Genomic DNA, 13013 nt, shown 5'->3' with positions numbered 1-13013 from the left:
TTCCCGACTTCCCATTTTGCGAACATTTTGTTTGCCATGTACTAATATAATAGATACGGTTGTAGTTTAGAGGTAACTTTCTCCAGCCTCTTAATCTCGGAAGCTGCATTTGATACCGAAAACGTTGGCAGATACTTCTTTTTTTACAAAACAGTCATCATTGGTGATTTAAGCAAAACGAAAAATGTTTGAAACGCAGCAGAAATCTGCTAAGGAGCAAAGTGAAAGGGCAAGAAACAGGGTCAGAATCTTTGGTACCAATTAAAAATTTAATTTGTGAACATCCCGAAGGATACCTTAAAACCCAAAGGGTGACACCACTGCCTTGGTCGGGGACACACCTTCCCCTATATTCTTCCACCTGGTAGTTTTTAGGGGTTTTCGTGTCCGGTTTTGGCGCACTTAGTTTCCTCACTTCATTCATAGTTTTCGAATCTTTGTAACATCTGTTCACGTTGAATAAATGGCGAGGTGGCTTGGTTGTCAAACGCGCCCAGTTCAGAATAACGATGTGTGTCCGGATGAGTAGGGGAAGCAAAATAGTTTGAGATTGTAACTGAGGGGCATTAAAACTAATCCGAGGAATTACAATCATATTGATAGTTTTCAATGTTTATCTTTAATGTTTTACACCTCAGAGAGCTTACATATCACCGACATCAACAGAAGTGCATAATGTACTAAGTGCGGGAACCAAAATTTTCGTCTAGGTTTCAACTCTGCTAACATGACGGTTTAACTATCTGCACAGAGCCTTTTACATGAGCTTTAAAGTCGCTCCACTGAAACACGTTTCCCGCTCCGGTCCGGCACAACGTAGATAAGCCAAAAATCTCATGACGATCTAGCACGTGATCCCAGATGTTGACACCCGTCATTTCACCGGAGAAACTTTCATGTGCGTGAAAGGAACCTCCTACTGAGTCTTGCTCCTGTCCTAGTACCAGGGCTCCATTGCCACGGATCACGTGCCCTACAAAAATGTTTGGCAAAACAATGGGTTTAGTTCAGTTTTTTTCTTTTTTTATTTAACCCTTCTCCGCCCAACTTCCCATATACGGGCGCTGAGTGGTCGTGCTCTTTGTACCACTTGTGACGTCATCAGTTTAAATGTCACCAGATAGTCTTGATAAGCAGATAGTAGAGCTAGGATAGATCTATCCGCACAACAGTCGGTTTTGGATATCGACGGCATTCTGACGTAGCAAATTGAAAAACAACGTTATCAGTTTTGGTGCAAAAATGGTGGTAAAATGGCCCATTATACCTGTAATCGATCAAGGTCCCATTTCCAGGCTTTGCCCATAATAGGCCCTTTGCAGCTAAGCCATCACGTGACCTACTTTTCATAAAATTATGGGCTATAACTTAACAAATGCAAGAAATGGAAAAAGCATGTCGAAAATATCAAAATGGCTAAGTTTGAGGCCCCCATCATCAGAGAATGAGATTTTATGATGGTCTGAATTTTTGAAAGAATAAGAAGATTTGTATGGAAAAATGTTGCTGGAGAGCAAGACCTTGCTCTCCAGCAACATTTTCCATACGAATCCTCTAAATTTTCCGAAAATTCAAACTATGGTATAAACTTACTCGTTTTTTCCTGGGGCCTCAAACTTGGCCATTTTGGTATTTTCGATGCGCTCTTTCCATTTCTGGCATTCTTTTAGTTATAGCCCATAATACAAAAAATTTTTAGGAAAAATTTGGTCACGTAACCCCAGCTGCAAAGGGCCTATTAGCACCCAACTTTTTACGGCAGCCAGAAGGGATATGAAACGCAAAAGGTAGTGGAAGTTTTAAGTAGAATTCTAACCTGAAATTGCGCGCGGATTGAATTTACATTTGAATATTTTAGTTGTGTTCGGGCAATCATTAGTTCACTTGAGCTTGATGTTTTGAAGTTTTCAAAGTCGCGTTACCGTGAATGTCCTTCTTTTAGTCTTTTCGGTTGGTTAAATATTCAGTAATATTTTTAACTCTTTCTCTCGAACTCCGGAGAAACGAGAAAACGTCGCCATTTTGGATACGACCTCAAGCCGCTGTGCACCATTGGCTGAGACAGTGTACGATAGCGCAGCCAATCAGATTGCGGCATTTACAGTGGTGTACTAGCTGTTACATTAATTCTACAAAGAAGTACTAAACTACAGTAAAACCCACATGTAAGAACCTACATTTTTTGTCTGGGAAAACAGGTTCTTGTATTTTGGAGTAGTTATTGCCTGTTTAGGCTAAGTGGCTACTATACTAGGTTCTTAATTAGATTTTTAATTTCTACGAAGGAGATATGGTTGTTGATTACGAGAAAAATAAATAAACTTGGGTTTGGTCCTTTAATGTACAGTATTTATTCTTAACTGTATTATGATAGGCCTGGCTCAACTGATTAAAGAATGCACCTATAACAAGAGTTCATAATTTAACTGTAAACCTCATATAGTAACCTGCTTGATCTTGCTTGGTTAAACAGGCTCTTATATTTTTGGACATTAAAATGATAAATTTCTGCCAGCAGGCTCTTAAACCACTACATGTACTTTTTTACACGTGGATTCTTACTGTAGTTCAAGGGCCATATTTAGAAAAGGGGCTAATTACTTGGTATGGAAAACTCTACCTTCTTTGTGACCGCTACCATAACAAGCACGGTCGCCATCTTTGAACAACTGCCAAGTTCCAAAGGTGTTCTCCCACGTTGTGCAGATGTGGTGCCATCTCCCGTCATTTACATAAACAGAAGTTCTCCTTCTAAGAAAGCAGGAAAGAATTTAGCGTGGTTCACACGTGTGACTGATCCGCCTAGATTAGCCTTATGCTACTGGCGGATCAATTTTACTCTTGTATCAATTTCTAAATGCAGTTGAAATAAAGTGTGTGTAAAAGTGTGTGCAAACGCAAATGATTGTAAATGCAAATGCAAGGAAATACACGTGTAAAACTAACTTAACACGTACAAGGGTCGACCCAAGAAATGGAAAAATTTGGGCTTCCGTTTGCATTTCACGCGTGAAGTGGGGAACGCTGAAACAAATGCAAACGTAAGCTTCAAGCCTCAGTCTCGTCCACCAGCATGAAAAAAGACTTATAGATCGTCTGCGCATGTGTTTCGTACCTTCCTTGCGTTAATGTTAAATGTGTGAAAGTGTCAAAGTGAAATTCGTTTGCATTTGGATCCATTTGCGCCGAGTGAACCAGCCTTTAGGTTCTGTTCCTGTCTATAAAAATCCAATTATTCTGGATACGTTCAGTCTTTGTGTCGCAAACAGGTATAGGTTTTGGGCTTCTTGAAACAATGAAAATCTTGAGTAAAATGTATACTTTCGGTAGGGCTTTTAATAAGGGAATAACATGACGTTTTTGGGGGAATATTGTTTATTTGCGCCCGTGCAGTGTCATTTGCGGCCCAAGCGCGAAGCAGAAAATGTACGTTACGTATGGATGTTACGAGTGGTGTATTTTTAAGTAAAATACTCGTGTCTACTAATGTAATAAATGCAAGTAATGTACTGCCGTTTCCATCAAACAAAAGCTAATCACAATTGTCGACCTTTCGGGTACGTAGAAAATGTTTTTACCCGTAACTGCTTGCCACCCAGAAGAAAACTTCACCCCGCTGAATTTCTACGAGCAATTCGTTGTCACTTCCAGGCACAGCATAGCTTAGCGCTGCCCCGTTTCTGTTATCTCTGCTTTTAATCCACACACACAATGTCACGGCTGTGAGACTTCTCATGCCATGCTTGATGACGAAACCATTTGTTGTTTTTCCCGTGAACCGTAGAGCGTAGTCTGAAGAGAAGAGGTAAGATGTAAAATGTTCCTTCCCCCCCCCCCCCTCGCCCCGCCCCCTTGGGAAGGCCTGATACTCAGATTCACGAATTTATTACTACGTAAAACGCAAGCCGCTTAAGATTTACTGCATTTACCACATTTACTGCGACGTCTCATTGTGTTTTGGGCGGGGTTATCAACAAAGTAGAGGAAAGAAGTTTGATTTTTAGGCCAAATTTTCAAAAATTTAACATAAGTTCTCCTCTTATGGTGGTCTCCAAACCTAAATCAGAAGTCGACACAAAAACAAACTCAAAGAAACACAACTGCGATGGTACGTAGAAATACGGTGTATGGGACCTCTGGTAACTATTGTACACGCGGTGGCATAAAATACATTGAGTATTATACAGTTGCATGAAGCATTATCACTTTTTCAACGAATTATAGCAGTTATATACTTTCAGCGTGTAGTCGCGTTTTTTTAGACACCAGAAGCTACTTAAAACAGAATACACTGAAGTAAATCCCTTTTTATCGAGCTAAGTTGATAGTTTACTGTAGGTGGTTGTACCTTACAGTATTTTACAAGGGAGATATGTCCGTCGTGTTGTGTTATGAGTTCACTAAATACTATAAATTCTGAAAGCAAGCAAACCTGTAGACTCCAACTTTCTTTCCAGTGAATGAACCCTTTTGGACACCCTGTCAAGGTATAACTGCTGCGCATAGTGTTTCCCTGTTAAAATTAAATTTAAAAGAGGACAAATCATGCATGGGTGTTAGTGAAAATGCTTACGAGGAGAAGAATGTTATTGTTGTGAGTTGGATCGCTAGCACGATCAATTAGCCCAGATTAGTTCGTTCACTGGCCCATCTAAGCGGTCCGAATAGCAAACTTCGGGCCACTAAGGGAACACGTTTTTTGGAAAAGTTTTAGCAGATAATACATTCAGTGGCTAAGTGCGTTTCGATGGCTTCGTTTCTCCTCGTTCTTCGTTCTCTTCCGATCCTGAGTTATTTTTTCGAGCGATCTAGAGAAATAAAGGCACGCAAACCTGCAGCGGACTTATCCAACTTTCTGGTTTCCAGTAAATTAACCCTGTTGATCAGCAAACTTTCAGACGTGAACATCTTTCTTTCCAGTGTATCAAGCTTGTTCGACGACTCAATTTTCAGTGATTCAACCCTGTCGGACAGCATTGCTGCAGACTTGTTCAACTTTCTATCCAGTGAATCAACCTTGTTGGACGAATCTATTTTCAGTGAATCAACTCTGCCGGACATGAAATCTGCAGACTTACTCAACTTCATTTCCAGGGAATCAAGTTTGTTGGACAGATCTTTTTTCAATGAATCAACCCTGTTGGACAGCCAACCTTCAGACTTGTTCAACTTTGTTTCCAGTGAATCAACCTTGTCAGACAACGTTACAAAAGATGGCTGCGTTGCGTAGTGTTTCCCTGTCAATAAAGAAAATGGAAAGAGGACACTTCATGAGTGTTGTTTAATTAAAATGCTTTCGAGCTACAAAGTTTCACTTTCATGCTGTGAGTTTGATCGCTACCCAAAGTATGATTCACTGCATGTAAACTTATCTAACTTGTCTTTACCTTGAAGTTCGTAAAGGACCTAACTATTGTGGAACTTTCGAGTGGAAGGCAAATGATACAAAGATTTACGGGGATAATTTCAGGAAAATGTGAGAATTGTTAAAATTCTAAAACGAGAACCACTCAGCCAAAATTTCTAGAAGTTTTGGAAAGAAAATCAAAGGATCAGAAATCTCCGAAATGTCCCGTTTCTGCGCTCCTGGAAATTCGGACAAATCGTTTTCCACTACTCACCACTGTTCAAAAAAGTACTTTTGGTCGAATGGAACCTCCGTATTACAAACAAGACCGGCACACTAAACCCTCGACTTCGTCCAAGTATTGCAATCCTATTATAACATCATCACATACATCATCAACTCCTCATACCAAAGATACATGAAGGCTGTACACCACTCCAGTTACCAGACGGCAAACACCGTCTAACGACCGGTCCAATCAAGCGGTATCCCGGATGACAAATGAACGTCACAGATTCACCAGTCCAGTAACTTGAGCCAAGTCTTTGTCCATTACTTGGAGCACCAGGATCACCACAATTCACTATCGCTTAAAACGACAGACAAATAGATTGGGTTAGTGCAATTACAAGAATAACTCTGGGGTCTAGTTGTGAATCAAGTTTGATTTTCAATCAAGGGGAAGTTTCAAGTGTCGAGAGGGTCCCTTCACCGCACTTCAGACTTCCTCTTTTAAACTCAAAACCAGACCTCGGGGTAATTGAAGTAAGGGGAGAGCCCCCTTCCCAAACTTCAGTTACCCTGAGGCCTAGTTTTAGGTCAAAAAGTGCTGAGTCTAAAGAGAGGAAAAGGTACCTTTTTCAGACTTCAAAGAAAAGCTCTGTGTTTGATAATGTTATCCACAAGATAAATCCCTATATATCTAGTGGATGGCGCGGTTTATTTTGCCAAATTAACACTTATCCACCGGATAGTAATCAGTATCCGGTAGATAACGTTATCCACTCTTTGCTCGACTGGGCCAAGATGCCGAAAACGTGAAAAAAAATACATGCGGTCATTTTCCCATGAAAAGTGGTTTTGTCGATAGTACGGTTTGTTGGGAAAATGTGTTCATTGATACCTATAACTAAGCAAGTAAATTACACGTACATACTTAGGTTTGTACTTGCTTCCGCTGTCCAGTTCTTTTCATTGTAGAATAAGCACGTGTAGACTCCAGAGTCCCTCGGTTTGAACTGATCAATGACAAATTCAATATTTGTCCTGTCTTTTACTTGACGTATTGCCGTCGGAGCAAGAAGTCGCCCGTTCTTGAACCATTTGCCATCAGGAAGAGGTGAGCCTTCAGCAGAACAAGCTAAATTGACTGAATCGCCGATACTCTTTACTTGAATTTCGCTGGCAGGACTTGAAACAATGTGCGGATTCACTGAAGAAACGAGAAAACATTATCGTTGGCTCTCGCTTTTAAATCAAAAGTAATGCATATTTCTTGATAAAACGTCGTGGTGTCTTCGGGAAACTAGTAGTTTTGTTTTCTCTAGAATGTCGATGTTTCCGAAATGAAATAAACACTGAAACACTTATAAACAGGCTGAGAAAAACAAAAATGTAGTCTGGCTTTTCCCTTAGCTAAAAAAAAAGCAAAAGCAAGTCATGAGATGAGAACCTATTGATCGGTGAATTCAGTTCCATAAGGTTAGATTAAGTGGCACCTTATTCAGAACCACACCTTGAAGATCTGATGTTTTGAAAAATTAAGAAAAAATACTCTACCTTCAGCTGTCGTAGTCATTTTCAGATTCTTAGCTTACCTACGTCTTCAACTTCGATCGTTATTGATACTGGACTGAAGTAATCATTACGGTCCAACTGCTGGGTTCCCCAGCATGTGTAAACACCTGCATCTTCCTCTGTCATGTTTTTGATCGTAAGCGTGTTACCAGAGATAACATGTCGGCCCACGGGAAGTTTCTCGTGTGATTTTGTTCATTTAACTTCAGGGGTGGGGTAGCCAAAAATATTGCACTTGAGAACGGTGTCCCACGTTTTGTAAGCGGTTACAGATTTCTCTGGTTTCATCACAAATTTTGCTGGTACTGTGTTAAACCATAAAAGTACAAACTTTTAGAGGTAAAGCATTGTGTAATAAATTGAACTTGTTGTAGTGTAATTCTATAGTGGAGGTATTCGTGTTTCCTATTGGACATCCATGTTATGGTCAATTGACACCTGTCTAAACGAGGTATTCGCTGACCAATATCACTTGACCATATCACGGGCTCAGGTTTAGAGCTCATCAAGGTCACATGTTTTTTTTTTTAAGTTGACCACTGCACTGGTTTTCGATTGGATTCAAACCGGTTCAACCGGGTTATTATTCTTGGGGAGAAGGAGGGGGTACGTACAAAGGCAAACACTCGGGGCGAATTAACCCCTGGCGGGTCCTTTTTACTTTTGATAGTTTTCGAACAAAACAAAGAAAGAGTACGTAAATTCTACAATCGTGGAAAAACTGGGTACGCTTTATTTGATAGCCTCCTTTTTGTTAGCTGGAAAAAAATAGTGAAACCACACGCCGAACAATTACGTGCCCACAATCGTACAGTCGTTGAGTTTTTGGCCCAAGAAAAACAAATGCTCTTTTCCTTTATAGTAAACTTATTGTAATCAGTAACTTGGCTTTTAGGCTTGGCTAAAACTATATTAGTGATTACTTAAATGCTAACATTGGGTGCAATCAAAGGACTCTTGGAGCCAGCTCATTTATGTAATGGCTAATTTGCATTATACTCTTTGGTTATTTAAATATCGGCACAGTTGAACCCCGTTAATTCGATCCCTCAGGGAGAAAACAGTTCGAAATAGCAGGGGTTACGTTCGAATAGATATCATTATTCTTGGGCACTTGGGTTAGAAAATATCGGCAAATGGCCTAATGGCGTAACTGGGGGAAGGTTTCGCGCAAGTGTCTTGTTTGTGGCCGAAATCTCTAAGAGCAATGAAGAGCAATGAAGATATCTATTACTCTCCATACCTTGTACAGTTACGTTAACTGATAGCTGATCTCTTCCAAACAGATTCTCCGCTGTGCAAGTGTACATACCGCGGTCTTCAAACTGGATTTCCCTGAATTCCAGACCACGCCCTGCCTTGACTTGTTGTCTCTCTTCTATCAGGTGACCATTCTTATACCACGTGATTACCGGCTGTGGGAACCCAGCTGCTTTACACGGTAATATGACATCTTGTTTCTCCCTGACTGTCACCACAGAGGAAGAAGGTTTTGAAATGAAATGCGGTTTTTCTGGAAGAAAATAGTTTGTGCTTTTTGTGGTCATTGTTCACTGAATAACTTTTACAACTGCACAGCATCCAAAACGCAGCTACTCAGTGCTGCTTCGAAAAGCAATGAACAGAAACTTGGACAAAAAAATGAACTTATACCTTCTCTATCTAGCATGTGCCCCAATAGGAACATTTACATATGACAGTCAGAAGCTTGACTACTCGTGCGATAAAGTTTGATCTAAAATTGTACTTATCAACCTTACGTTTGTGTTGCAGCTTTAACCAAATCAGGTCATAAATATTTGGAGAAAATTGGGCTTTGATTTCGTAGTATATAACTGTATTGCCGCAAATTCACTATCTAATTACCATGACCTAGTCCCAGCTTCCCTTGCAGCTAAGTTGACTTGTTCACGAGCCCAAATACCCTCACTGTTCAGTTTCTTGCCGTTTTTTCGCGTTGCCTCCGAGCAAACCAATCGGCTGGAACGGACTATAGCTCAGCTAGTTAGAGCGACAGTGATCTGAGCTCCCGGGTGCACCAAGATCAAAACTTTTCTTTGTCCGGTTTGGTTTAATTTCCCGTTACCTTTCCCGGGGCAGAAATCCCGAGGGATTTCATAGTCGATATAATGCTTTATAATACCTTTAAATATACCATCATAACTATTCCCCGTAGATCTCAATATCATTTTGCCCCACGACAAAGTATCAGTTATAACACTATAAACATTACTGTTTTGGTAAAAAGCACAGATCACATGACAACACGGTAATAGTTTTCACTTGAGGGTCCAAAGTAGTTTACATTTGTTTCGGTTTTGCATCATTACGATTGGCTCAAGAAACTCGTGCCACTTTCCCAACCAATCAGACGTAAAAATAAACCCAATGGCGACTTACTCGCTGACGTTTTCCCGCGTTTTTTGTCGGTTACACGAGATCTCTCGCTTGCATTGGTTCACATTACTGTGATTGGCCAGAGTGATTACTCTGGGTTTCGTTTTACGACTTCTACACACGTGTGTTCCACTCTTACCCAAACGATGTCCTCCAGTACGGTTTCCTGCGGCCCCAGGGGGTCCTGGAAATCCTCTCCTTCCTCGCTTTCCCCGGGGACCGGGTGGACCTCTTGTTCCTTTCTTCCCTCGTCGGGAGGGCCTTGGGGACGAGTAAGTCCAGGTGGGCCGGGAGGGCCTGGTGGACCGTGGGGTACAAAAAACGATATCAATATATGGGATTACGTAGGAACAAAACTAAATATAGGGAGGCCTTCATCGAAGAAAAGTCACGGGGACTGTGTTTATTGCGCTCCTGCATTCTTAAGAAACATCGACGCATGTTTGTGATTTGTTTGTTTACGTTTTCAGAGCAAAATGGCTCGCGTGTACTTCGTCCGAAATACGATAGAAAATCGAACAATTTCAGCTTTTTAGTGGAAAAAAATCTTGTAGCAGAATAATGTTACGTATATTAAAATCCTTTTTGCATTTTCTAAATCCTGAGGATATAAATAATTGCCTGAAATAACACCAAAGACAAGTTCTCATGGACACTCGAGAAAATGAATTTCAGAGAAATTGTGCAAACACATGTGAAATTTCATCATCAGTGTCATTTCACCAGTACTTTCAAGTGTTTCATATGAACTTCAAAATTTGTTTTCGACATTTTGTGTTGTCAGAAATGATTTCTTTTGAGAAGATATTTAAAACAGTCGCACAGAAGTTTGCAATATGATGCAAATAATCTCGGTACAAAGTTTTTGTCCACTTGTTACTCGAAATTATGCTGCATTCCTCCTTGAGTTATGACTAAATCTCAGTAGAAACCCGGTAGCTCGAACTCTGAAGAGAAACGAAAAGTAGTTCGAGTTAGCGGGGATTCGAGTTACCGGGGTCGATTGAATATCCAACTCGTCATGTTAATAATTGACAATTTACCGATTTTTCAGCACTTCAGCTGATACAGACTATACAGTACAGTGCAAATAAAACTTATCTCGTCAGAAGTGCAACGCGATTATGCACCTGTAATGTAGTGTTAGTTTTGAGTGTTTGTACCTCTTACACAACAAGAGAAGCTAACTGGGATGACACACATGAACCAGAATTCCAGTTATCGGGGTAAATTTTTATCACGGGAGACGAAATTTGGTTCGAGTTAGCGGGAAATTCGAGTTATCCGAGTTCGAGTTAACCGAGTTAAAACGACTGAAAAGTGGGGTCAAATCCAAGGGAAAATGGGACTTTCGAGTTACCGGGGCTCTACTGTATCTTCCGCGATCGTTCTCATTGACTGATTATCATATATCATATATTTATTTATCTCCATACCTTGGTGTTAGGGAGGTCTTTTTAGTTACCCCGCTCAGTAATTAAACCCAAAACATGTCTGCGTATTGGGTCTTTAGCTGAGGGTCTCAGTGGAGCTAGTGGTGGCTTTTACGGCTAATGACTAAAATTTTAGCTTTTTTGCAGCTAACGGTTAACGCCATTAAAACCCTCTTAGCTGGAAGCCTGCGAGCTGTACTACAATGAGTACAGTGGACTAAAATCAGTAGAGACGCCAGTGGCAATAAAAGTTGGTGCAAACGGCAGTGCTTCGAAGAATCGAGAAGGATAAAGGCCATTGAAAGCCCCTAATAAAACTCTCATTACAAGAGACCTTCAGTAAACTCTTTCGCAAGAGCGCCGGAAATGCACAGTACCTTTAACCGTCCACAAACTGAACAAACAGCAACAACAGCAGTGTCCGGCCGGTTTATACCCTGGGTACAACAGGCGTTTCCCGATCCCAAAACATCCCTAAGCGTTTTACCGCCGCCCGCGAGGGAACCCTCTGGTACGTATAAAAGCTAAGTAGATGCAAATCATACCTTTCACACAAACAATTTTTTCCAGCTGACTTCCTTCCCCGGTGCCATTCTGTTGATTGAACAAAAAAACCCTCCAAGTTTGTTTCAACTTAACATTCAAACTTGATAAAAAAAAGGCTCTTTTACTCAGTTTGACCTTGACAATAACGCTGAAATGGATAAAAGCTAGTCAAAATCATGATTTTAAATAAGCCGTGTGAAAGATAGAACCGTTTGCCTTTCCAGCTCTGTGGGAAGCGAACAATGTTATCATTGTCTTCTAAAACAGTCATTTGATTAGAAGCCAAATGACCAAGTCGAATAGCCACAATAATCACAATAAGGGTGGTGGTTTAATTTAATTCGACGAAATCCCACGCAAAGCTATTCTCTTTACATCTTTTACAAATAAAAAAATGCCATCAATCTCTACTTCTTTTGGGAAATAAAGGATTTGGAAATAGTAAGCGATTTCCCAGACAAATGTGTTTTCGGAACTATTTTTCGCCATTCAGTTTAAAATTTCAGGCGTGATGATAATTTAGAAGTTATATCTAAAGAGCTTGAAGTGAAATACAATGACATTGATATTGATTGTAGATTACACTTTTCTACCTGTTCCATTCCACTTTGTACAGGAAATCATTTTCACTGCATGCACTAGGTTAGGAACCTAATTCCAGTGCTAAAAAGCCTTGATAAATTTTAACTTGCGTGTAAAACTTCACTTGAGTCTCCCTGTTTTGTTTGTACATTTTGACCTTTGACGGTAAAAAGCGTTCGAATTTGGCTACCTACACGCAAACAACATAAAATGAACCGAAAGCGGTAGAAATATTTCCAGTTTTCACTTTTCTTGTTGACTCACTGAAAGAAATGAATCTACTGAACTGCACTTTGTGAGAGGTGTATTGAAACAACAAGTTCAGCCTTTATGTGAACTCAAACGGAAGCTGTACTTAAAATCTCCTTACCTTTCGAAGCTCCTTTGAGTTTAAACAAACTCTGTTACATTTGCGCCACAAGGATGATCCATCGACAGCCCTTTTGCTGAGTTTTCCGTTCATTTCCGATTCACTTATTGGGGGCGAGTGTGTAAAGGTTAGTTTAGAAATTCCATGATTATCAAGCCGATAGGGATGATTTAAAGCAAGTAAATCTTGTTCAACTGCTGCTACACGTGATTCTAATCGGTGCAAAGAATAGCTGGTGAAGCCAAGTGAAGCCAACGTGAGGATCAAGTTGAACGAAAAGCCAAAGAGGAAAATGTTGGAGTTCTTAACACTTTTGCTCTCCATGCTTCCAGCTTCTGATATGATCTTCCCGTTTCTGATCTGTTGTCTGATCAGCGTTGAATTTATTATGTCAGTACAGTGCTGGTTTTAAATTTCATAAAACCACATTTTGTTTTAAAAGGGAACTATACACCCACACGGGTTCAGCGATCCGGGATGGTTGTGGTAAAGAAGTTTTGTTATGGTTGTAACAGGAAATCGTGTCGTCTTTTAGTCTGTC

The 13013-nt window shown here is 40.4% G+C and overlaps 1 protein-coding gene across 3 annotated transcripts; it reads right to left on the bottom strand.

Moving 5' to 3' along the window:
- Positions 1 to 596: 596 nt before the first annotated feature.
- On the bottom strand, positions 597 to 8619 carry LOC110041272 (neuronal pentraxin-1-like). 3 transcript variants are annotated; one of them, XM_089277071.1, is made up of 9 exons: positions 8388 to 8619; positions 7165 to 7449; positions 6504 to 6779; positions 5757 to 5936; positions 4833 to 5237; positions 4433 to 4513; positions 3579 to 3792; positions 2621 to 2751; positions 597 to 973 (listed from the first exon to the last, which is right to left on the bottom strand). In XM_089277071.1, exons 2-9 carry the CDS (start codon positions 7268 to 7270, stop codon positions 723 to 725), a joined length of 1644 nt encoding a protein of 547 aa, XP_089133197.1. In that variant the 5' UTR covers positions 7271 to 7449; positions 8388 to 8619; the 3' UTR covers positions 597 to 722. The 3 variants fall into 3 exon arrangements, with proteins under 3 accessions (XP_089133197.1, XP_089133195.1, XP_089133198.1); XM_089277069.1 differs by having other exon boundaries at positions 7165 to 8619; XM_089277072.1 differs by having other exon boundaries at positions 5079 to 5237; positions 7165 to 8619.
- Positions 8620 to 13013: the final 4394 nt, after the last annotated feature.

The sequence above is a fragment of the Orbicella faveolata genome, unplaced genomic scaffold (genome assembly GCF_042242905.1).
Source record: "Orbicella faveolata isolate gen_17 unplaced genomic scaffold, um_ofav_v1 contig_46, whole genome shotgun sequence".
Classification (NCBI taxonomy): domain Eukaryota; kingdom Metazoa; phylum Cnidaria; class Anthozoa; order Scleractinia; family Merulinidae; genus Orbicella; species Orbicella faveolata.
Note: the sequence above shows the minus strand (reverse complement) of the source record. Positions and strands in the feature narration are given on the sequence as shown.